At 38.6% G+C, this 22,397-nt stretch overlaps 1 protein-coding gene across 1 annotated transcript in view; it reads left to right on the top strand.

The window, feature by feature from the left end:
• Positions 1-22,397, top strand: part of LOC101349238 (alpha-2-macroglobulin) — a 48,388-nt gene that overhangs the window by 3,386 nt on the left and 22,605 nt on the right. The window contains exons 3-17 of the mRNA XM_023741481.1: positions 415-574; positions 743-795; positions 2,882-2,902; positions 3,180-3,348; positions 3,784-3,868; positions 5,246-5,366; positions 6,326-6,440; positions 6,589-6,698; positions 9,162-9,323; positions 13,652-13,879; positions 14,114-14,177; positions 16,663-16,805; positions 17,678-17,827; positions 21,195-21,359; positions 21,837-21,942. Coding sequence (XP_023597249.1) covers positions 415-574; positions 743-795; positions 2,882-2,902; positions 3,180-3,348; positions 3,784-3,868; positions 5,246-5,366; positions 6,326-6,440; positions 6,589-6,698; positions 9,162-9,323; positions 13,652-13,879; positions 14,114-14,177; positions 16,663-16,805; positions 17,678-17,827; positions 21,195-21,359; positions 21,837-21,942 — 1,852 coding nt within the window. The remainder of the gene's footprint in view (positions 1-414; positions 575-742; positions 796-2,881; positions 2,903-3,179; positions 3,349-3,783; positions 3,869-5,245; positions 5,367-6,325; positions 6,441-6,588; positions 6,699-9,161; positions 9,324-13,651; positions 13,880-14,113; positions 14,178-16,662; positions 16,806-17,677; positions 17,828-21,194; positions 21,360-21,836; positions 21,943-22,397) is intronic.

The following is a 22,397-nucleotide window of genomic DNA, read 5'->3' as shown; positions in this document are numbered from 1 at the left end:
GTCAATATTGTTTCAGAGTTGCCCACGTGGGATGCTTACAGCCTCGCTCCAACAAAATATTGTAATTTTCTTTCCCATAGTCTTAAAATATACATCTGCCCTGCCCTTTTAGCATGTCACATCAACTTGGTAAATTTCAGTGTAAAATTTAATCAATACTGTATTGGTTGAGCTATATGGAGATGTGATTCTGATTTATAGCCTTTCTTACTAATGCATTTCCCTCCACCTTATGTTCTGTTCTCCACTGTAAAATGGGAGAATTAAGTCATGTCCATGCCAGCTTTCCCTGGTGAGAACAAGGGAGAAAAGTTAAGTAAAAAGGGGTAAGATCTTAAGGAAGAAGTGGAGTAGGAAATGGGAAAGGAGACTTGGGAGGCTGAATGGGTTCTCAGGATCTGTCTCACATTTTAGGTCCCAAGATCTCCAGCCAATGAAGAGGTAATGTTCCTCTCTGTCCAAGTGAAAGGATCAACCCAAGAGTTCAAGAAGAGGACCACAGTGGTGGTTAAAAATGAAGAGAGTTTGGTCTTTGTCCAGACAGACAAACCCATCTACAAACCAGGGCAGACAGGTATGAAGAGGCCTATAGTCAGGACAATTTCAAAAAGAAAAAAATCTTCCTTATCTGCATAATTCCCGACCAAAGTTCCTGTAATTCTGGTGTGTTAATATCTTGTCTCACTGGCCTATAGGCCTGGTTTACGGTTTCTGGTTCTCATGGAAAATATTTCTGTTTTAGTGAAGTTTCGTGTGGTCTCATTGGATGAAAATTTTCACCCCCTGAATGAATTGGTGAGTCTCCTATTATCTACATAAAATCATTATTATCTGTATAAACAGGCTGAGAGCCTGTTTTTGGCACTGTGGGAAGGAACAGGAAAAGAATCTGGTATCACTGACAGTAATTTTTGGCATCACAATAGCACAAGACCCTCATGTAAAAATTATCCAGGATCAAGAAAGGAATTAATGCTTTGTATCTTGATACCAGGAGCCCTAAAATGGTGCCATGTTTAAAGCACTCGGTTGCTGACCAAAAGGTCAGTGATTCAAACTCACCAGCCACTTCACAGGAGAAAGATGTGGCAGTCTGCTTCCGTAAGGATTTACAACCTTAGAAACACTTTGGGGCAATTCTACTCTGTCCTTACAGGGTTGCTATGAGTCGAAATTGACTCGATGACAATGAGTGATCTTAATACTGGTTACTCGGTTGTCACGCAATTAAACTTACTCTTTAGATAGTTTTCAATTAGGCAAATTAGAAGTATATACAATCGGAGCCCTGGTGGCACAGGGATTAAGCGCTGGGCTGCTAACCAAAAGGTTGGTGGTTCAAACCCAACTAGCAGCTCCATCGGAGAAAGACCTGGCGATCTGCTTCTGTAAAAGATTACAGCCATGAAAACCCTATGGGGGCAGTTCTACTCTATCACATGGAGTCACGATAAGTCAAAATTGTCTCGACAGCACCTAACAACAGCATATTAAATAACAGACCCAGCTAACCTATCAAGGCACTTTTGTTCAAATAACTTCTCAAAGATTTAGACTTTTTCTAAACACACCTACCAAAACCTCCATGAAGTGAGATGAGGATAACCAATGTTTGTTCCTCAAGACTAACACTTCATATTTATGATAAACAACTCTTTCTATTGTAATGCAGACATTAAACCCAAGTCTTAATTTTTCCCTCCCAAATCTGCTCCTTTACCATGCTTTCTTATCTCAACAAGAAGGAATTCTTTTCTTCTGGATCCTGAAGCAAAATCTTATGGCATGATTCTTGCTTCTTCTCTTTTCTCACACTCACATCCACTTCATTAGAAAAAGCCTGTTGGCTAGAAATATATCCAGACTACTTCTTATCATCTCAATTGCTACAATTTAGTCCTAGCCAACATCATCTCTAAACAAGACTATTGCGATAACCTTGAATCTGTTCTTCCTACTTCTACTTTCACTCCTCTGTCTAAAGTCAAACACCTCATCCAACACTCTAGCCACTTAAATTGGCTTTATTTTCCTTCATGACACTTACCACCATCTGATATAGAGATAGATATCCTAACTAGCTGCCGTGAAGTCTGTTCCAACTCCTGGTGATCCCGTGTGTGTCAGAGCAGAATTCTGCTCCATAGGGTTTTCAATGACTGATTTTTTGGAAGTAGATCACCAGACCTTTCTTCTGAAGTGCCTCTGGGTGGACTCGAACCACCTACGTTTTGGTTAGCAACCAAGGGCTTAACCATTTGCACCACTCAGGGACTCCAGATATAGATAAGGGCATAGGTATATTTGTGTTTTTTCTTCTGTGTCCATCCCTATTAAAATATAAGCTCCGCTAGAGCAGATATTTTGTTCTTTTGTGCAGTGCTGTATTCCCAGTATGTAGAATAACAGCACATGATAAGCACTTAATAAATATTGTTTTAAAAAATGAATCAACACTGATAGAGGAGCTATTCCCATCCCTCCTCATTCTTGAACTATCTAAGAATTCTGTGGTCCATATTAATAATTGGATCTGATCATGGTTACTTATAGTTCAGTTAATATTTATCTCTCAATCTGTAAATTGCATAGCAAAGGAATGTTCTTCACTGAGATGCTATAAGCACTTGTGTAGTGTTAGTAAATTCCATTCCCAATGAATGACTGTGCACGTATATATTTGTTTCTGATGGCTTAGTAAATTCTTAACATTATTTATTAATTGCTCGATATGGATTAATTAAAAGTTCTGAAAAATTTAACCTAGAGTCTTTCTGTGTTTTACTACAGATAGATTTATTCTACATTAAAGCTGTTTTGCTTATAAGTCCGAATTGAGAATATTTGAGAATAGTTCTAAACTCCTTTCTTTGTCTTTCAGATTCCACTAGTGTACCTTCAGGTAAGCAGCATGAAACATTTCATAATTTAAAAGAAAGCAATAAATTTAAGAAAATATTCTTATCTGAGAGGTTCATCCAATATCCCAGAAACTTCTCTAAGGGAGAAGCCTTCAAAGTCTCACGTAGGGCTTAGTGATTATAACTCTTCTCCCTCCCTAGCACCCACCACCACACCCTTTGTCCTCTTTGTGAATAACATAGGAGTTTTCGTAGATTCCTTTTATTGTCTCTAATGCTCGCAGGCCATTTTATAAAATATATTTAATTTATCCATAGGACCCCAAACAAAATCGCATCACACAGTGGCGGAATCTCCAGTTAGAGACTGGCCTCAAGCAGTTGTCTTTCCCACTCTCATCAGAGCCTGTTCTCGGCTCCTACAATCTGGTGATACAGAAGGAATCAGGCAAAAGAATACAGCACCCCTTCACGGTGGAAGAATTTGGTATGGATTATGGGAAATTGGGCAACATGTTTTGTTTGTATTTAAACTTCTAGGATCTAGAATTTGAGCTCATTTGGAGTCCTTCCATTTCCCATGTGCGATAGAGGATTTGAAGTAGAACCAACAAGGACCATTGATGTTTTGTGAACAGGACTTCATGTATAGCTTGGTTAATTTTTGTAACAATTTTTAATCTCCAAAAAAATGTAAACATCCTCATTTTAGTGATGTTGTCCATAATTCTTAAGGTTACAGTAATCTGTCATAGTCCTTCAACCAGAATCTCCATTAGAAAATAAGGTGGATACAGTGGAAAGTAGAGCTGCCTTTTCAGAGCCCGAAAATATCATTAGGGAATTGTTACAGAGAACTTGAAAATATTAATTTTCCAGAAGTTCAAAGCCAATCACCAAATTCCTTTATCTCCATCAACAGTGCTTCCCAAGTTTGAAGTGAAAGTAACAATGCCAAAGATAATCACTATCTTGGAAGAAGAGATAAATGTGTCAGTGTGTGGCTTGTAAGTTGATTGGTTTTTGTTGTTTTTAAACCTTTTAGGGGTAATTATTTAAAGGAGATTCATCATCTGGGATATTTTGGTTGGTTTCTCTTACAGCAGTGACAGCACAAATACTTAAAGTATTTGTGAGCACCCCCACCTCCAGAACTTCCTTCTTCTGTTGCATTTCTATTTTTCTTTCTTATTTTCTTTCACGTCCTTACTAACATTACTATCATGAGGTGAGAAACTGTTCCTAGAAAGGATATGCTGTTAGGATGCATTCTGAAAGTGACAAAGCTGGCTGCACCAAAAAATGGGACAGTGTTGAAGGGTAGTGACTTTCCTTTCACCAGAAATAATTGACATATTTAGGCAGATAATTAACACATGGTTGTAGAGGGAATTCAGTCATAAAACAGATCAATTTACCTGACCTAGCACTGGATTCAGAATTTGTAGAGATCGGTATATAATCCAAATCTCATCTACTCATATATCTACCTAAGGCATGCCACATACCTCTCTGCAGTGCCATTTTTGCTCTGGAGACTGAGATTATCTCTCAGTATGGTCCTTTCCAACCTTGAAAACTCATGTTTCCAGATCTTATGCTCTCATCCCCAGCAGCCCAGCAGTAGCACTAGCAGAAAGAATGAGCAGGATGAAGAAGCCATTCCTACTTAAAGACCAGATATGTAGGACACCTAGCTATTCAGCTGGTCTCCTACCCTAGTGCTGCCTCAGAGTAATGGCCACCAAGTTTATCAGCCCATGTAACTGGTGAGCCAATGCTTTTGCAAATAGAGACACAGAGGACCTTTAAAATAGGGAAGAAAACAAACATTCTTGAAAACACAGCAATCATCAATGACATGTGTATGGCACAATCCCATTTTTGTAAAAAGTAAACAAGTAAAACTGTATGAAGATAGAGATGGCTACTCTTGGGGAGAGGTCGATGGAAGGAGAGACACCATAGTATCAATAATTTGTATTCCTAGGTAGAACTGAGGGTGTTAGCTTCTTCTTTTTATTTTTTTGATGTTATTTTTTGTTTGTTTTGTTTTTCCTCTTAATAATGATTTAGCTACTGCAATAATAAAATAATAAAAATATTTTTAAAGATGAAGTTGAAAAGAAAAAAAAATTTAAGTAAAAAGGCATGATAAAAGAAGAATGTAGTAAATTTCAGCACTTTGCACTGGAGAGTTCTAAAAGAGAAGGGTCTTTACTCAGTTCACTGTGCCCTCATTGCTGTGTGAGCCCTCAACACTGCAGAGATTATAGGGAAGTACAGAGAGTGAATATACTGTAGGTATAAAGGAAATATAAATACGTAGGAAAGGGGGATGTTCAGTGTCTGCCTTGGTTTATTTGGCAATGTCCTCATGACAGATACACCTATGGGAAGCCCGTCCCTGGAACTGTAACTGTGAGCATATGCAGAAAGTATAGTAACCCTTCTAACTGCTTTGGTGAAGAGTCGGAGGCAATCTGTGAGAAATTCATTCGGCAGGTAGGTGGAAAACTGTTCGTTCTAGGGGCTAACAATAGAGAATTGTTAACAAGCAGTGAGTTGCAACATGGAACTCAGGAAGAGAATAATCTGAAAGAGAATTCTATGCTAGCTATTGTGATTTTTTTTTTAATCAGTGACTTAGCACAATAATTATCCAATTACAAGAAATAAGTAATTAATTGTTGTTGTTCTTGGTCAGCCAAGCACCCAAAATGATGGCAATTCAACCATCTCCAATATTTGATGCCCAAAGGCTCTTGGGTGCCCACTTCTATGAAGGAAGGAGAAGAAACATACAACTCTTAACCACCTTGGCTGGGAGGGTGTCAGTTCTGCTGTCTTTCTATGAGCAAGAACCTGTCACCTGGCCCCATCCAGATGCCAAAGAGCTAGAAAAGAGTCCTTCGATGGGCAGCCATTCCCCAGACATAGGTGTATTCTGCGGGAAGGAGAGCCAGACTTTGGTGAAGAGTTAGCTGCCTGCTACAGTAAGCTTATCCAAATATTTTTTGAGGCATTTCTGTCTCATTCATTCTAGGAAACTTCAGATATTGAGGAATACAATTGTAAGCCAGATATTGTTGTGAAATGAAACAATAATTAGTCCTTGGAGAATTTTTTTTTGTGCCCTCATCATAGACAAGCCCTAGGTAATGTTGTCGAGGAGTTCCTGGGTGGCACAAATGGTTACAAACGAACTTGACTACTAACCAAAAGGTGGGAAGTTCGAGTCCACCCAGAGGTGCCCTTGAAAGAAAGGCCTGGTGATCTACTTCCGAAAAAAAACGGCCATTGAAAACTTCATGGAGCATAGTTCTACTCTGACACACATGGGGTCACCATGAGTGGGAGTTGACTCAGTGGTAACTGGTTTTTTTAATGTTGCCAAAAAAGAAAAACACCACCACTTATATGTCCATTATAATATGATAGTTTTTTTGTATTTTACTACTCAGCTAAACAGCCATGGCTGCTTCTCTCAGCAAGTGAGTACCAAGATTTTCCAGATGAAGAGGCAAGAGTATGAAATGAGACTTCATTTGGAGGCCAAGATCCAAGAAGAAGGAACAGGTTTGTGTAGCACATAGGTATGGGAGAAAAACAATGGACATTTATTTCCTTTGCCAAATTGTGATTTGAAAGAGAGAATGTAGTATAGGAGATTCATGGAGATCACCTTTCCCAAAAAGACCTTTTTATTTCTTCTTCTTTTTTTTAGAGGTGGAATTAACTGGAACTGGGTCCAGTGATATTACAAGAACCATAACCAAACTCTCATTTGTGAAAGTGGATACAAACTTTAGAAAAGGGATCCCCTTTTTTGGACAGGTAGAGTACTTTACAGTTCACAGATCAAACTGTGTGCTATAACCTAATAAGCTGAACATATTCTGCTAAACTCATGGCTGGTTAATGTCATCTGTTGATTAATATAAGTAAAGATATAAAACCACACAAAAATAGGTCATTCCTCTGTAAATTTGTATATGAAATCTATAAAATCATTCTAAAGTACCATGAAAATTAGGTTTTTGTTTGGTTTGGTTTTTACTTTTGGAACAGTATTGTACGATGTCACTCAATCTCCTTTTCATGGTTTACCAGGCAGTCTCAATTGTTATGACATTTTCTCTTAAAATAACAAAATTCATGGTTGCCATTCACATTATCTTTCTAACACTGTCTTAGTTATCTAGTGCTGCTATAACAGAAATGTCACAAGTGGGTAGCTTTAACGAACAGAAATTTATTTTCTCACAGTTTAGAGGCTAGAAGTCCGAATTCAAGGCTCCAGCTCAAGGGAAAGGCTATCCACTCTAGGGGAAGGCTCTCTCTGTCCACTCTAGGGGAAGGTCCTTGTGTTTTTACAGCTTCTATTCCTCGGTTCTTTGACAATCTTCATGTGGTATGGCATCTATCTTCCCCCATCTCTGCTTGCTTCTTCTGTGCCTAATCTTCTCTTTTTATATCTCAAAAAAGCAATTGGCTTAAGACATACCCAACCTTATACTAATACCATCTCATGAACATAACAAAGAAAACCCATTCCCAATTGGGATTATAACCACAGGTATAGTGGTTAGGGTTTACAATACATATTTTGAGGGGGCACAATCCAATCCATAACACTAACTTTGTATGGAAATGGATGGGTAGGTGACTTTAATTTTTATTTTTAAGCATTAAAGGCTCTACTATACCTAGTGTTTCATTCGTGGATATAATATTTGCATTATTTTCTCTATAATAACAAGTATATTTTTTAAAAACTGTAAACACAGGAATAAAATACCACTTTTTAAGGTTCCCAGATTTAATAATTTTAGATTTTCTCGTGGATCTACAAAACGTCTTCTATTGTGATTTTTCTATTAAAAGCAGATGTACAAATGGATCTGAGGCCAAAATTCTGAAATGGCAGTTGTGCGTACCTTAATATGTAATTACTGTGTAGAATGTTCTTAATGGAAATACTACAGTAATTCAGTTATGGAGGGTATAAAAGATGGAGGGGCTAGTCTCGTCAAAGGAGTGATAGAGTACATTTTAGAGTGTTTTGATTGTGTTATGACAGCAAAAGTATTCAGACACTTTGGCTTCTCCCTAAAATGAAAGTGTAGTCCATTTTTAATTTCTCAGGGGCATATTGTCCTTTTAAAATATTTTATTACTGCTAAGTAACTATCGGAAACCCTGGTGGTGTAGTAGTTAAGTGCTACGGCTGCTAACCAAAAGGTTGGCAGTTCAAAACCACCAGGCGCTACTTGGAAACTCTATAGGGCAGTTCTACTCTGTCCTATAGGGTCAACTATGAGTTGGAATCAACTCGACGGCAATGGGAAGTAACTATCCTATTAGTCGTAAGACACTCTCACCTCAAGAAGAAGAACCAGAATATTGTGTCTATCCTTGTCATTGTACCTGCAGCCTACAGTTCACTGGCTTTTTTAAGCAATCATAAATACTGAGTCAAGTCTGCTTATTGTGCTTCCTTCTGCCAAAAGTAGTTTATGTTACAAAAAGATTCACCATCTCTTACAATCTGAACCAAGCAACTCATCTGCTGAGTTCAATATTAGTAGTAATTTGGCATTAGGCCTTTATTTAATATTGAGTGCCTCTTTTCAGTTTTATATTTTTCACATGGGAAGTACCTTATAAAACCCACCTGCCTTCCAAAAGATTGATAATCTAGAACAAGAAGCAGTTGTCATATATAAAACAACTAGAGAAGCCCACAGAACACTGTATTAGCTATTGTTTACTTGTGCATTTATTATATTTCAGAACACTAATCCCTCAGAAGTTAATGGTCTGCCACAAAATAAGTGTATTTGGGGCTCAAATACATTTCGCTAATGAGTTTAAAAGTTTCATTACTATATGACTCTTGTGCTCTGTGACTCTACAGGAATTATATATAATACACAGCATTTTCAAAATAACCACAGAACATTTTGTCAGGTTACACTTATTATCATCCTCATCACTCTCTATTCCTTTACACTGCTTTATTTTTCTTCTTAGGTTTGATTGTTACTAAATAGATGATAGATAATAACCACTATATGTGTGTGTATCTGTGTGCATTATACATTACTTCTTTAGCATCTATGTCTTTCACTAGACTGTAAGCTCTATGATGCCAGTGACTTTGTTTTCTTCCAGGGTCAGGCCTGGCATCATGCCTGACCCATAGGAAGCACTCAATAAACATTTGTGGTAAAATGAGTGTGTTTGATCCCTATTGAGCATTATCCATATAACTAATCCATAGCTTTAAATCTTCAGGTGCGCCTAGTGGATGGGAAAGGTGTCCCCATGCCAAATAAACTCATCTTCATCCAAGCAAATGAAGCTGACTATCACGCCAATGCTACCACCGATGAACATGGCCTGGTGCAGTTCTCCATCAACACCACCAGCATCATAGGTGCCACCCTCACTGTCAGAGTAAGTTTAGAAAAAAGTTACCACTGATGAAACAAGGTGGCAACTTCAAAGTGATGAAATTCCACATTGTGTTTAGTCCTAAAGAGAGAAAAACTAGAAATTGGAAGCCAACGTAAGATCAACTTTGAAAAAAGTTATAAGGAGGCAATATAGAGTAGTGGTTAAAAGTGCAGATTCCAGAATCAAATAAACTGGACGAAAACCCCATGTTAACGGCAAATAACTAAAACCCTCTATGCTTCATTTCCTTATCTGTTAAATGAGTATCTGCCTCTTGTGGTTGTTATGAGGCTTAAATGACATAATACATATTACTTAGTAAACCTCTTTTTTTATTGTGCTTTAGGTGGAAGTTTACAGCTCAAGTTAATTTCTCATACAAAAATTTATACACGTATTGTTATGTGACCCTAGTTGCAATCCCTATAATGCGACAACACACTCCGCCTTTCTACTCCAGCTTTCCCATGTCCATTCAACCAGCTCTTATCACTTTCCGCCTTCTCATCCCACCTCTGGACAGGAGCTGCCCATTTAGTCTCGTGTATCTACTTGAACTAAGAAGTATCATTTTATGTTTTATAGTCCAGTCTAATCTTTGTCTGAAGAATTGGCTTCGGGCTTGGTTTTAGTTCTGGGTTAACAGAGCATCTGGGAGCCATATCTTCTGGGGTTCCCCTAGTTTCAGTCAGACCGTTAAGTCTGGTCTTTTTTACCTGAATTTGAGCTCTGCACCACACGTTTTTCCTGCTCTGTCAGGGACTGTCTGTTGTGTTCCCTGTCAGGGCAGTCATTGGTGGTAGCCAGGCACCATCTAGTTCTTCTGGTCTCAGTCTGATGGAGTCTCTGGTTTATGTGGCCCTTTTGTCTCTTGGGCTAATATTTTACTTGTGTCTTTGGTGGTCTTCATTCTCCTGTGTTCCAGGTGGTTGGGACCAATTGATGCATCTTAGATGGCCGCTCGAAAGCTTTTAAGACCCCAGATGCCACTCACCAAAGTGGGATGCAGAACATTGTCTTAATAAACTTTGTTATGCCAATTGACCTAGATGTCCCCTGAAACCAAGGTCCCCAGACTCCTACCCCTGTGATTCTGTCCCTCAAAGTGTTTGACTGTATTCAGGAAACTTCTTAGCTTTTTGGTTTAGTCCCGTTGTGCTGACTTCCCCTGTAGTGTGTGCTGTCCTTCCCTTAACCTAACATAATTCTTGTCTACTGTCTAGTTAGTGAATTCCCTTCCCCTTCCTCCTCACCCTTGTAAACATCAAAGAAAGTTTTCTTCTGTGTTTAAACCTTTGCTTGAGTTCTTATAATAGTGGTCTTATACAATATTTGTCCTTTTGTGACTGACTAATTTCACTCAGCATAATACCTTCCAGATTCATCCATGTCAGGAGATGTTTCGTGGATTCATCATTGTTCTTTATCATTGCATAGTATTCCATTGTGTGAATATACCATAATCTGTTTATTCGTTCATCTGTTGATGGGCAACGAGGTTGTTTCCATCTTTTTGCTATTGTGAACAGTGCTGCAGTGAACATGGGTGTGCATATATCTATTCATGTGACGGCTCTTATTTCTCTAGGATATATTCCAAGGAGTGGAATTCTGGTTCATTTGGTACTTCTGTTTCTAGGTTTTTAAGGAAGCGCCAAATCGATTTCCAAAGTAGTTGTACCATTTTACGTTCCCACCAGCAGTGTATGAGTGTTCTAGTCTCTCGACAACCTCTCCAACATTTATTATTTTGTGTTTTTTGGATTTATGCTAACCTTGTTGGGGTTAGATAGTATCTCATTTGTAGTTTTGATTTGCATTTCTCTAATGGCTAATGATCGTGAATATTTCCGCATGTATCTGTTAGCCACCTGAATGTCTTCTTTGGTGAAGTGCCTGTTCATATCCTTTGCCCATTTTTTAATTGGTTTTGCAGTATCTTGTAGATTTTAGAGATTAGACCCTGACCAGATATGTTGTGGCCCAATTTTTTTTCCCAGTCTGTAGGTTGTCTTTTTACTCTTTTGATGAGCATTAGTGTTAGATTTTTAGGAGCTCCCAGTTATCTAGTTTCTCTTCTGGTGTTTGTGCATTGTTAGTTATGTTTTGTATTCTGTTTATGACATGTATTAGGGCTCCTAGCATTGTCCCTATTTTTTCTTCCATGATCTTTATCGTTTTCGATTTTATATTTAGGTCTTTGATCCATTTTGAGTTAGTTTTTGTGCATGGTGTGAGGTATGGGTCTTGTGTCAGTTTTCTGCAGATGGATATCCAGTTATGTGAGCACCGTTTGTTAAAGAGACTGTCTTTTCTCCATTTAATGGACTTTGGGCCTTTCTCACATATCAGCTGCTCATAGGTGGATGAATTTTCATCTGGATTCTCAATTCTGTTCCATTGGTCTATGTATCTGTTGTTGTACCAGTACCAGGCTGTTTTGACTACCATGGTGGTATAATAGGTTCTAAAATCAGGTAGTGTGAGGCGTCTTACTTTGTTCTTCTTCAATAATGCTTTACTTATCTGAGGTCTCTTCCCTTTCCATGTAAAGTTGGTGATTTGTTTCTCCATCTCATTAAAAAATGTCATTGGAATCTGGATCAGCATTGCATTGTATCTGTAGATCGCTTTGGGTAGAACTGACATTTTCACAATGTTGAGTCTTCCTATCCATGAGCAAGGTATGTGTTTCCACTTATGCAGGTCTCTTTTGGTTTCTTGCAGTAGTGTCTTATAATTTTCTTTGTGTAGATATTTTATGTCTCTGGTTAGATTTATTCCTAAGTATTTTATCTTCTTTTGGGCTATTGTAAATGGTATTGATTTGGTGATACCCTCTTCAAAGTTCTCTTTTTTGGTGTAGAGGAATCCAACTGATTTTTGTATGTTTATCTTGTATCTTGATACTTCACAGAAATCTTCTTTTAGTCCCAGGATTCTTTGGGGTTTTCTGTATATAAGATCATATCATCTGCAAATAGGGATACTTTTACTTCTTCCTTACCAATTTGGACCTCCAACACAATGTTGAATAAGAGTGGTGATAAATGGCATCCTGTTCTCAAGGGAAATGCTTTCAGATAGTAAACCTCTTTTAACTGTTAAATGTTGCTGTAAAAGCTCATTTTCACATTGTTAGCATTTAGTTTCAAAAAGAATACACTCCATAAATTATTGTTTTTACTTTATTTTTGTCCTAATATTTTAATTATCTCCAGATGAGCTATTTATGCCCATATAATTTGCTTTGTATAACATAGAAGTCCTCTATACATCAGTGTAGATGTAGATACACATATATAGATATGTGGATACAATTAATAGAAACTGCATAATAATAGTGATGGAAATTTCCTGCCTCTTAGAAGTTTTCATGCTAGTATAAAGCAGGGATAAATAATATATTTTATTTATTCTGCTTTAAATAGATGGAATAAAAGCCCATACCTCTAATAATTCAAAATTGAAAATTCACTCATTTATTCAATCAAGAAGTATGCCTTGAATGCTTCTATGTGCTAAGCACTATGCTATTCCTGATAATGAAAATGTTATTTTTAAAGGCTCCCTCTACTCAATGAACATGTATACGTTACCACTAAAACAAGTATAGAGATATGAACAGTGTGTTTTGCTGGCACAATGATTCACTCATGCTACTTGGGGATGTATGGATAAGGGTAGAGGAAGATTGTAAAGAGCTAAGGAACAATTTCTCCATGGAAATAAAACCAAAATAATGACGTTTGAGGCTTAAGATTCCAGAACCACAGGAAGCATTAACAATAATTAACCCACTATGGCCCAAGAGATGTAGACTTCAGCTTATTCACCAAGTCAACTCTTTGAACCAAGGCTATTTACAGAAAGTTTCTCAGGCCACTAACGAATATTTTATTTATTCATAATACCCCATTTGAGACAACTCATCATAAAAGAAGCAATTACTTTCTGAAGATCAATTCTTCAGTTTCTGGGGGTTATTTATTCTTCTCAGTGAGATTTCAGAGTTTCAGTGTCTCTGTCTACATAGGTTAAGTAGCCTAAGAAATGTCAAGCAAGCTAATCAGAGCAAAGGATGCCTTATTTTATGTTTCTCAGAAATATAAATACCAACCCCAAAAGCCTCTGCAGGGTAAAGATACAAACCATGCCTGTATTTGATACTAACCAAAAATAAGGTGCCTTCTCTCTCTCTTTTGACTGGAGCAAAAGATTTCTAGCTATTCTTTAAGGTAAGAAGGTAAACCTTTGTACTTTTGTGAGAACGTTAATTCTTTATGACACATAATCTATAAAATAATATTGCTTTTCTAATTCATTAGGTCAAATACAAGGATCATACTCCCTGTTATGGTTACAATTGGCTGACAGAAGAAAACGAAGACACATCCTACACTGCTAAACATGTATTCTCCTTAAGCGAGAGCTTTGTCCACCTTGAGCCTGTGGCTCATTCACTGCCCTGTGGTCAAACTCAGAAGATCCAGGCACATTATATTCTGAATGAACAGGTCCTGAAGAATCTAAAGGAGCTCGTCTTCTATTATCTGGTGAGAAGGGAGACTCATCTTTAGACAAAAGCTCTTTGTGGGGTAAGGAATTACGAAGCACTTTAGACATCATCACTTCAATTTCTTATGTATATTCCTTTTGAAAGATTGACTTCTCTTGAGGCTAATTATTGCCAGCAGGGGCTCAATAACAAGCACACCACATACAGGCCAAGACTTGGGGTAAGATCTCTGTCAAGCAAATTAAATGCCTTTTTATGTTCTTTTATGCAGATTATGGCAAAAGGAGACATTGTCCGAAATGGAACCCATGTACTGCCTATAGAGGATGGAGACAGTGAGTGTTCCCATGATCTCCACATTTCTTCCCCACCCTGACACATTCAGCCCTACACTGCAGAAATATCAGGAATATTTTCAAATAAAGAGAGAGAATTTTCATTTAACTTCAATAAAGAGGAAGTTGATGGGGGAAGGGGGTAATGAGTAATGTTTCTTTTTTTCACCTGTTATCAAATATTTCTTTTCTTTCCTCTTCAGTTATTTTAAATGTTGATTTTTTTTTTAAATCTATACTTCTTCCAAATTTTTAAGCCATAAATATTCTTGGACTTTCTCTTTCTCATAATGAAAGAGATTTAAGAATTTTTTTTTAGGGTATGGAGGGAAGGAAGAGTAAAATTTGGGGATGTCTTCTATGTACTAGGTTTTGTGCTGGGTCACTTATATCTTTATATTTTATCTCTCCTTTGAAGATAGTTATAATTTATGAAGAGTTAAATTGGGTACTTCCACCATCGAACTGGATGCTCTCTGTGCATATGGAACAATGATAGTTTCACCGAGTCAAATGCAGTCTAAAAGATAACTTACTAGAAAACTATCAGTGAACTACTTTCTTATTGTTCCTTCATAGCAACACAGAAGCATCATAGTAGTCTTCTAAAAGCTTAATGCAACTTCTAGAAAATGTATGTAGGCATCAAAAATAACTCAAAAGTTCAGGTAAGAAGCTTAGGGGGCAGTGAGTCTAAGTGAATAGTGGTGGAACAATTTAGAGAAGGGTTGTGAGAATGTTTGCACAATGTCACTGAGTTGTACGTGTAGAAATTGTTGAAATGGTATATTTTCACCAAAATAAAAATAAATAATAGTTTCATGGGACATCCCAGTTAATTGGCTAACATACTCAGTGCTTCAGTTCTGCCTCTTAGTTCATTTCGTAGTGCCTTAGTTCTTCAGGGCTTGCAAGTAGCCATCGATATATAGCACAAGGGTTGGTCTCTGTTCACCTGGAGCAACAGAGGAGGAAGGAGAGTCAGGAATAGGAGAAGGATATGGAATGTGTGACTGGTTTCCTTCACGAGCAACTGCCTTCTTTGCCATGGGACCAGAGAAGCTGGTTGGTGCCCTGCTACCATTGATAAGCATTTTGATCAGGGATTCCGTGGAGGTATCCTGGTCAGAGGGGGGAAGGTGCAGAACATAATTTCGGGTTCTCATTGACTGTGGACTTTCTGGGGCCAAGGAGGGTGGGTGAACCTCTGAGGCTGTTGCCCTGACATAGTCTTTGAACCTTCGATCAAGGGTTTCCCCTGCAGTCATCTTGGAACTGAACAAAGGTTTAGCTTGACTGGTGAAGGGGGTCTGCCTTGAGTATTGTGCTCTTTTTAGAACTGTCTATGCGAGATCAGGTTGACAGCAGCAATTCAGGGGATTGGATGGGAACCTTGGGGGGCAGTGAGTTTGTGTTGATGGAGGAAGAAGAGCTAGGAGGAGGCTAAGAGTGGTTGCATGGCTCAAGGAATGTGGTCAGTGTCGCTGGACTGTGCCTGTGGAAGCTGTTGGATTGTGTGTGTTTTGCTGTGTACGTTCTTGGCCACAACAGCAAAATAAATAAAATATAGAAAATAAATAAATAACTTCTAAAACCCACTGCTGCTGAGTCGATTCCAACTCATAGCGACCCTATAGGACAAAGTAGAACTATCTCATAGGGTTTCCAAGGCTGTAAATCTTTACAGAAGCAGACTGCCACATCTTTCTCCCGAGGAGCAGGCTGGTGAGTTCAAACTGCCAACCTTCTGGTTAGCAGCAAAGCACTTAACCACTGCACCACGAAGACTCCACATAACTTTTGGAGAGCACGATAATTCTCTTAGAAAGAAAAGAAAAATAGAGCATTTAGTTCACAGAAGGTTACAGAGGATATAAGCATAAATACAGTTTTTAAACTCTTATTAAATTACATGTCACAACTTCAAGTTCTACCTATTTCCCTTCTCTAGCAGGAGTCCCTGGGTGGTGCAAATGGTTAAGCACTCCACTAGTACTCGAAAGGTTGGTGGTTGGAACCAACCCAGAAGCACCTCAGAAGATAGGCCTGGCAATCTGCTTCCAAAAAGTCACAGCCTTAAAAACCCTATGGAGCAGTTCTACTCTGCACACATGGGATCGCCATGAGTCGGAATGGACCCAACAACTAACAGCAATGTGAGGTCTAGACTGAATGGTAGCCAAGTGGATGTCTCCAGACCCTGAGGTAGTATTAGCTAAAGTTTAAAGTGGGTGAGAAATCAGTATACGATTAATGAGGTAAGAGAGTGCTTTGATAAAGTTTTTTCTAAAGCTAGAGTTCTTAGAGGTAGTCATCCATTTATTACGTCTACCGTTTATTATAACTACTATTACATCTACTAACAGGAACTGTCATTACTCAGACCAGGCTTCTAAAATGGCTTTGTGCAATAGACTCATTTCATTTCGGTTCTGGGTAGATGTCTAACCCATGATCATATCCTCTCATTCTCTCTGTGCTCCAGTGAAAGGCCATTTTTCCCTGTCATTCCCTGTGGAGTCAGACATTGCTCCCATTGCTAGATTGCTCATCTATGCCATTTTACCTGACGGAGAAGTGGTTGGGGATTCTGCAACATATGAAGTTGAAAAGTGTCTTGCCAACAAGGTAGGTGTTTTAGATCATAAAATTTTCAACATTTAAAACTAGAAGTTACTATCAGTATCAATTATTTTATACATGAGGGCATTGAGATTGATAGGGTTAAATGAATTCCCCAGAGAAACTCAGCAAGGTAATGGCAGTGTCGCACTACGAATCCACATTACCTGACTCCTAGTGCAAAATCCGCGTGTATATAGCATTGTCTTTTATCATATGATCTAATTCAGAGTACCTTGTTTCCTTTTTCTGTGATGAAATGTTGGGAAATATATATGCAAGTTTTTAAGACTACTAAAGAGCCAAAAAAAATAAAAATAAAACGCAAGAGCATCGAAAGTAAAAACTCACTGTCGTCGAGTCGACTCCAACTCACAGCGACTCTATAGAACGGAGTAGAACTGGCCCAGAGGGTTTCCAAGGCTATAATCTTTACAGAAGCAGACTGCCACTTCTTTCTTCTGCGGAGCAGCAGGTGGTTTCAAACTGCTGGCCTTGTGGTTAACAGCCAGGCACTTTAACCACTGCACCACGACAGCTCCTTCAAGAGCATCTAGAACTGTTTTTATTCCATCTGCAGTTAGTGAGCACCTCATCATGAATTAAAGGTCAAAAATAGGTAACCTAGATTAGTAATTTACAAGAATAACTATGATGATTCAACTGATTGTTGAGAATCAGAGCAAAGTATCATACTTTGCTTGCTCTTTAAATCTAGATAGGGGGAAGGGGGCAAACATCTCAGGACTGACATGGTGCCAACCACACAACATCAAAGAAAGTCATTATGCACTGAATGTGAGGAACACTCAGGATAGAGGGTAAAACATTGTTAATAAGGAAATGTGTTTTTCTCACCTTTCCTCCCAATTCCACAGGTGAATTTGAGCTTCAAGTCAGCACAAAGTCTTCCGGCTTCATTCACCCAGCTGAGAGTCTCGGCTTCTCCTGAGTCCCTCTGCGCTCTCCGTGTGGTGGACCAAAGTGTGCTGCTCTTGAAGCCTGAGGCTGAGCTCTCTCCATCCTCGGTGAGTTCCTGTCAGCCTCAGGGGTCAGAAAGGGCCACGCAGGAACTCAGAGCAAGAAGAAATACCTATCACTGGATCCAAAAAACCAAACCAGTTGCCATGGAGTCAGTTTCGACTCATGGTAACTCCATGTGTTTCAAAGTAGAACTGCGGTCCATAGGGTTTTCAAGGTTGTGACCTTTCAGGGCAGATAACTAGGACTTTCTTCTGAGTTACCTCTGGATGGGTTCAAACTGCCAAACGTTATGGTTAGTAGTCGAGTGCTTGCACCACCAGGGACTCTATCTGAGTAGAATAAAAAAATAAAAACAAACCTGTTGCCATCCAGTCTATTTCAATTCATGGCGACTCCAAGTGTTACAGAGTAGAACTGCTTCATGGGATTTTCTTGGCTGTAATCTTTATGGAAGCAGATTGCCAAGCCTTTCTTCTGCCTTACCACCGGGTGGGCTTGAACCACCAACTTTTAGGTTAGTAGACAAGTACAAACCATTTTGCACCACGGAGGCACCTCCTGAGTAGGATACCAAAAAACCAAACCCACTGCCATTGTGTTGATTCCAACTCATAGCGACCCTATAGGACAGGATAGAACTGCCCCCACAGGGTTTCCAAGGCGGTAAATCTTTGTGGAAGCAGATTGCCACATCTTTCTCCCATGGAGCAGCTGATGGGTTCAAACTTTTGGTTAGCACCTCAACATAAAGAAAACAAAAATCCTCACAACTGGACCGATAAGCAACATTATGATAAACGAAGAAAAGATTCAAGTTGTCAAAGATTTCATTTTACTTGGATCCACAATCAACGCCCACGCAAAGAGTAGTCAAGAAATCAAATGAAGTATTGCATTGGGAAAATATGCTGAAAAGACCTCTTTAAAGTGTTAAAAAGCAAAGATGTCATTTTAAGGACTAAGGTGGGCCTGACCGAAGTTATGGTGTTTTCAATCACTTCATATGCATGGGAAAGCTGAACAATGAATAATATAGACCAGTGAAGAATTGATGCCTTTGAATTATGGTGTTGGCGAAGAATATTGAATATACCATGAACTGCTAAAAGAACGAACAAATCCCTCTTGGAAGTACAGCCAGAATGCTCCTTAGAGGCAAGGATGACAAGACTTCGTCTCACGTACTTTGGACACATAATCAGGAGGGACCAGTCCCTGGAGAAGGACATGGTGCTTGGGAAAGTAGAAAGCCAGCAAAAGAGAGGAAGACTCTCAATGAGATGGACTGAAACAGTTGCTGCAACAATGGGCTCAAGCATAACGATGATTGTGAGGACGGCGCTGGACTGCGCAGTGTTTTGTTCTGTTGTACATACGGAAGCAGACTGCCACATCTTTCTCCCACGGAGCAGCTGGTGGGTTCAAACCACCGACCTTTTGGTTGGCAGCGAGTGCTTTACCATCGTGTCACCAGGGATACATATGGCAGCCAATAAATCTATAATAGACTTTCTGAAGAAAAAGAAAGCAGAGATGGGAGATGGGGGATATTAAGAGGAAGCCGCTTTTGAGAAAGTGTCTATCATCACACTAATATTCTGATAATCTATTCTTGTCAATCAGTTTTAGGCTCCTATGAGTGCAATAACAGTGCATCTATCAACATTTTTATATCTTTTTTAACTTTTCCCCTTCAAATTAATTTGAAAGCATCATTTTCAGCACTTTACAGTCAAAGTTTTTTGTATTGTGTGAAGATCTGGAGCATTCTGTTCCCATGAATAATATATAAGAAAATACTATTCTGTCCTATATACAGGATATATACTTAATCATGGGCCTGTTTAGAACATGGTGTCCTTGTTATAGTGGCTAACCATAAGGTAGAGATGAAAATAGCATTTCATTCTAGCATCACAAACCATTGTACAATGTGAAAATATGTTGTTGCTGTTGTTAGGTGCCTTTGAGTCATTTCCAACTCATAGTGACCATATGTACAATAGAATGAAACACTACCGAGTCCTGCACCGTCTTCACAATCATTGCTATATTTGAGCCCATTGTCAAAGCCACTGTGTCAAACCATCTCGTTAAGGGTCTTCCTCTTTTTCGCTGACCCTCTACTTGACCAAACATGATGTCCTTCTCCAGGGATTGGTCCCTCCTGATAACATGTCCAAAATACATGAGACAAAGTCTCTCCATTCCTTCTAAGGAGTATTCCAGCTGTACTTCCTCCAAGACGGATTTGTTTTTTCTTCTGGCAGTCCATAGCATATTCAATATTCTTTGCCAACACCATAATTCAAAGGCATCAATACTTCTTCAGTCTTTCTTATTCATCGTCCAGCTTTCACATGTATATGAGGCAGTTGAAAACACCATGGCTTGGGTCAGGCGCACCTTAGTCCTTAAAGTGACATCTTTGCTTTTTAACATTTTAACAAGGTTTTTTGCAGCAGATTTTCCCAATGCAATACGTCGTTTCATTTCTTGATTGCTGCTTCCATGGGCGTTGATTGTGGATCCAAGTAAAATGAAATCCTTGACAACTTCCATCTTTTCCCGTTTATCATGATGTTGCTTATTGGTCCAGTTGTGAGGATTTTTGTTTTCTTTATACTGAGGTGTAATCCATACTGAAGGCAGTAGTCTTTGATCCGTGCTTCAAACTCTCTTCACTTTCAGCAAGCAAGGTTGTATCATCTGCATATCACAGATTGTTCATGTGTCCTGATGCCTTGTTCTTCTTCATATAGTCCACCTCGCAGATTATTTGCTCATTATACAGATTGAATAAATATAGTGAAAGGACACAATTGTGAAGCACACCTTTCCTGATTTTAAACCATGCAGTATCTCCTTGTTCTGTTTGAACGACTGCCTCTTGGCCTAGGTACAAGATTCAGGCAATGTTCCGCTACTATCCATAAGGTTTTCATCAGCCAATTTTTCAGAAGTAGATTGCCAGGTCCTTCTTCCTAATCTGTCTTGGTCTGGAAGCTCTGCTGAAACCTGTCCACCATAGGTGACCCTGCTAGTATTTGAAATACCAGTGGCATAGCTTCCAGCATCACAGCAACATGCAAGCCACCACAGTATGACAAACTGACAGACAAGTGGTGGGTCTCAAATATAGCAGCCCTCAATTTCTCAACTAATAAAGTTTTATTTAATGCTAGTATGGAGTCTAGCATTCGCCTCAGAACTGTATAACAAAGCATTATGGCTCTTGAGTACTTAGGTGGAATGATTTTTTTCCCCTAAAATTGTTAAACATCTTTAAAATGAAAACACTTTAAAAAAAAAAAAAGATTGATGGTGATTATTCTTGTTCTTTTATCCTTGCACTTAAAGAAAAAAACAACCACAAATAAATTTTCCCTTTTTCCCTTCGAATTTCTACAGGTTTATAACCTGCTACCAGTAAAAGACCTCTCTGGCTTCCCTGAGAGTTTGAATCGGGAGGAAGATGATGGAGACTGTGTCAGTCCTCCTAATGCCTACATTAATGGAATCATGTATTCCCCAGTATCAAACACAGAGGAAAAAGATATGTATAGCTTCCTACAGGTAAATTACTATATTATAGACGGTCAGTTCTTAATGTTAGTAAAATATTATATATGGAAAATATTAGTTATTTTAATGCCTTCATAGAGTAAACCCATTGTCATCAAGTTAACTCTGACTCATGAGGGTAATGGGACATTAAGTGACTTCTCCAAGGTTACTAATAGTAGCAGGTGTGCTAATAGTGACAGAGCCAGGGCTGGAAATGTTTGGACTATTAATCAAAAAAATTTTTTTTTTTACTGAAATTGCTTTGTGATATCAAAACAATTACTGTGGAAAGAGTTTAAAACCAAAATGAAATTACCTTTATAAATATAAATATACCTTTATAAATATCTCTTCTACAGATGTGAACATTAAAAGTTTAATATAAAACTAAGTGGATTATGTTTGTTAAATCCAATGAAAAGAAGTATGTGTCTGTATATGTTTTATAATATTTATGTACTGATTAGGTAATAATTTCCTTTACAGGACATGGGTTTAAAGGTATTCACCAACTCAAAGATTCGTAAACCCAAAATATGCGCACAGTCTGAAAAGCATGGAATACTGTCTGGAAGACTATTATCTTCTCCAGGTAAAATAATAATAATAATTAATTGTCTAATATCGAACCAAGTAAAAGAATTTAAAAAAAAAAAAAGATAAAATGAACAGAGAAGGATTTGTGATTCAAATATATTAAGGTTCCCTGATCAAGTTCACACAGCAATACAAACCCAAGTCTTCTGATTGTGCTGAGGTGCAATGGATCACTTTTGTGTGGCCTTTCTTGCCATAGTCTTGTAACTCCCACCCAAGTGATTGGGTGGGACTGTATAAATAAGGTAATTGTGGCCCACCAAGGCGATTGGTCAGTTTTACCATGCCGATAGGCTTAAAAGAGAGCCAATTCTAGAGCAAAGAAAGGATCTCACCACTACCAAGGAAGAACAGACAAGAGTGGAACATGTCCTTTGGACCCAGCATCCCTGCGCCTAGAAGCTTCTTCTAGGAGACCTAGAGAGAGCTCTGTAACACCAGAGACGGTAA

This window comes from Trichechus manatus, unplaced genomic scaffold (assembly GCF_000243295.1).
Source record: "Trichechus manatus latirostris isolate Lorelei unplaced genomic scaffold, TriManLat1.0 scaffold00182, whole genome shotgun sequence".
Classification (NCBI taxonomy): domain Eukaryota; kingdom Metazoa; phylum Chordata; class Mammalia; order Sirenia; family Trichechidae; genus Trichechus; species Trichechus manatus.
This window is presented reverse-complemented; position numbering and strand designations above follow the sequence as displayed.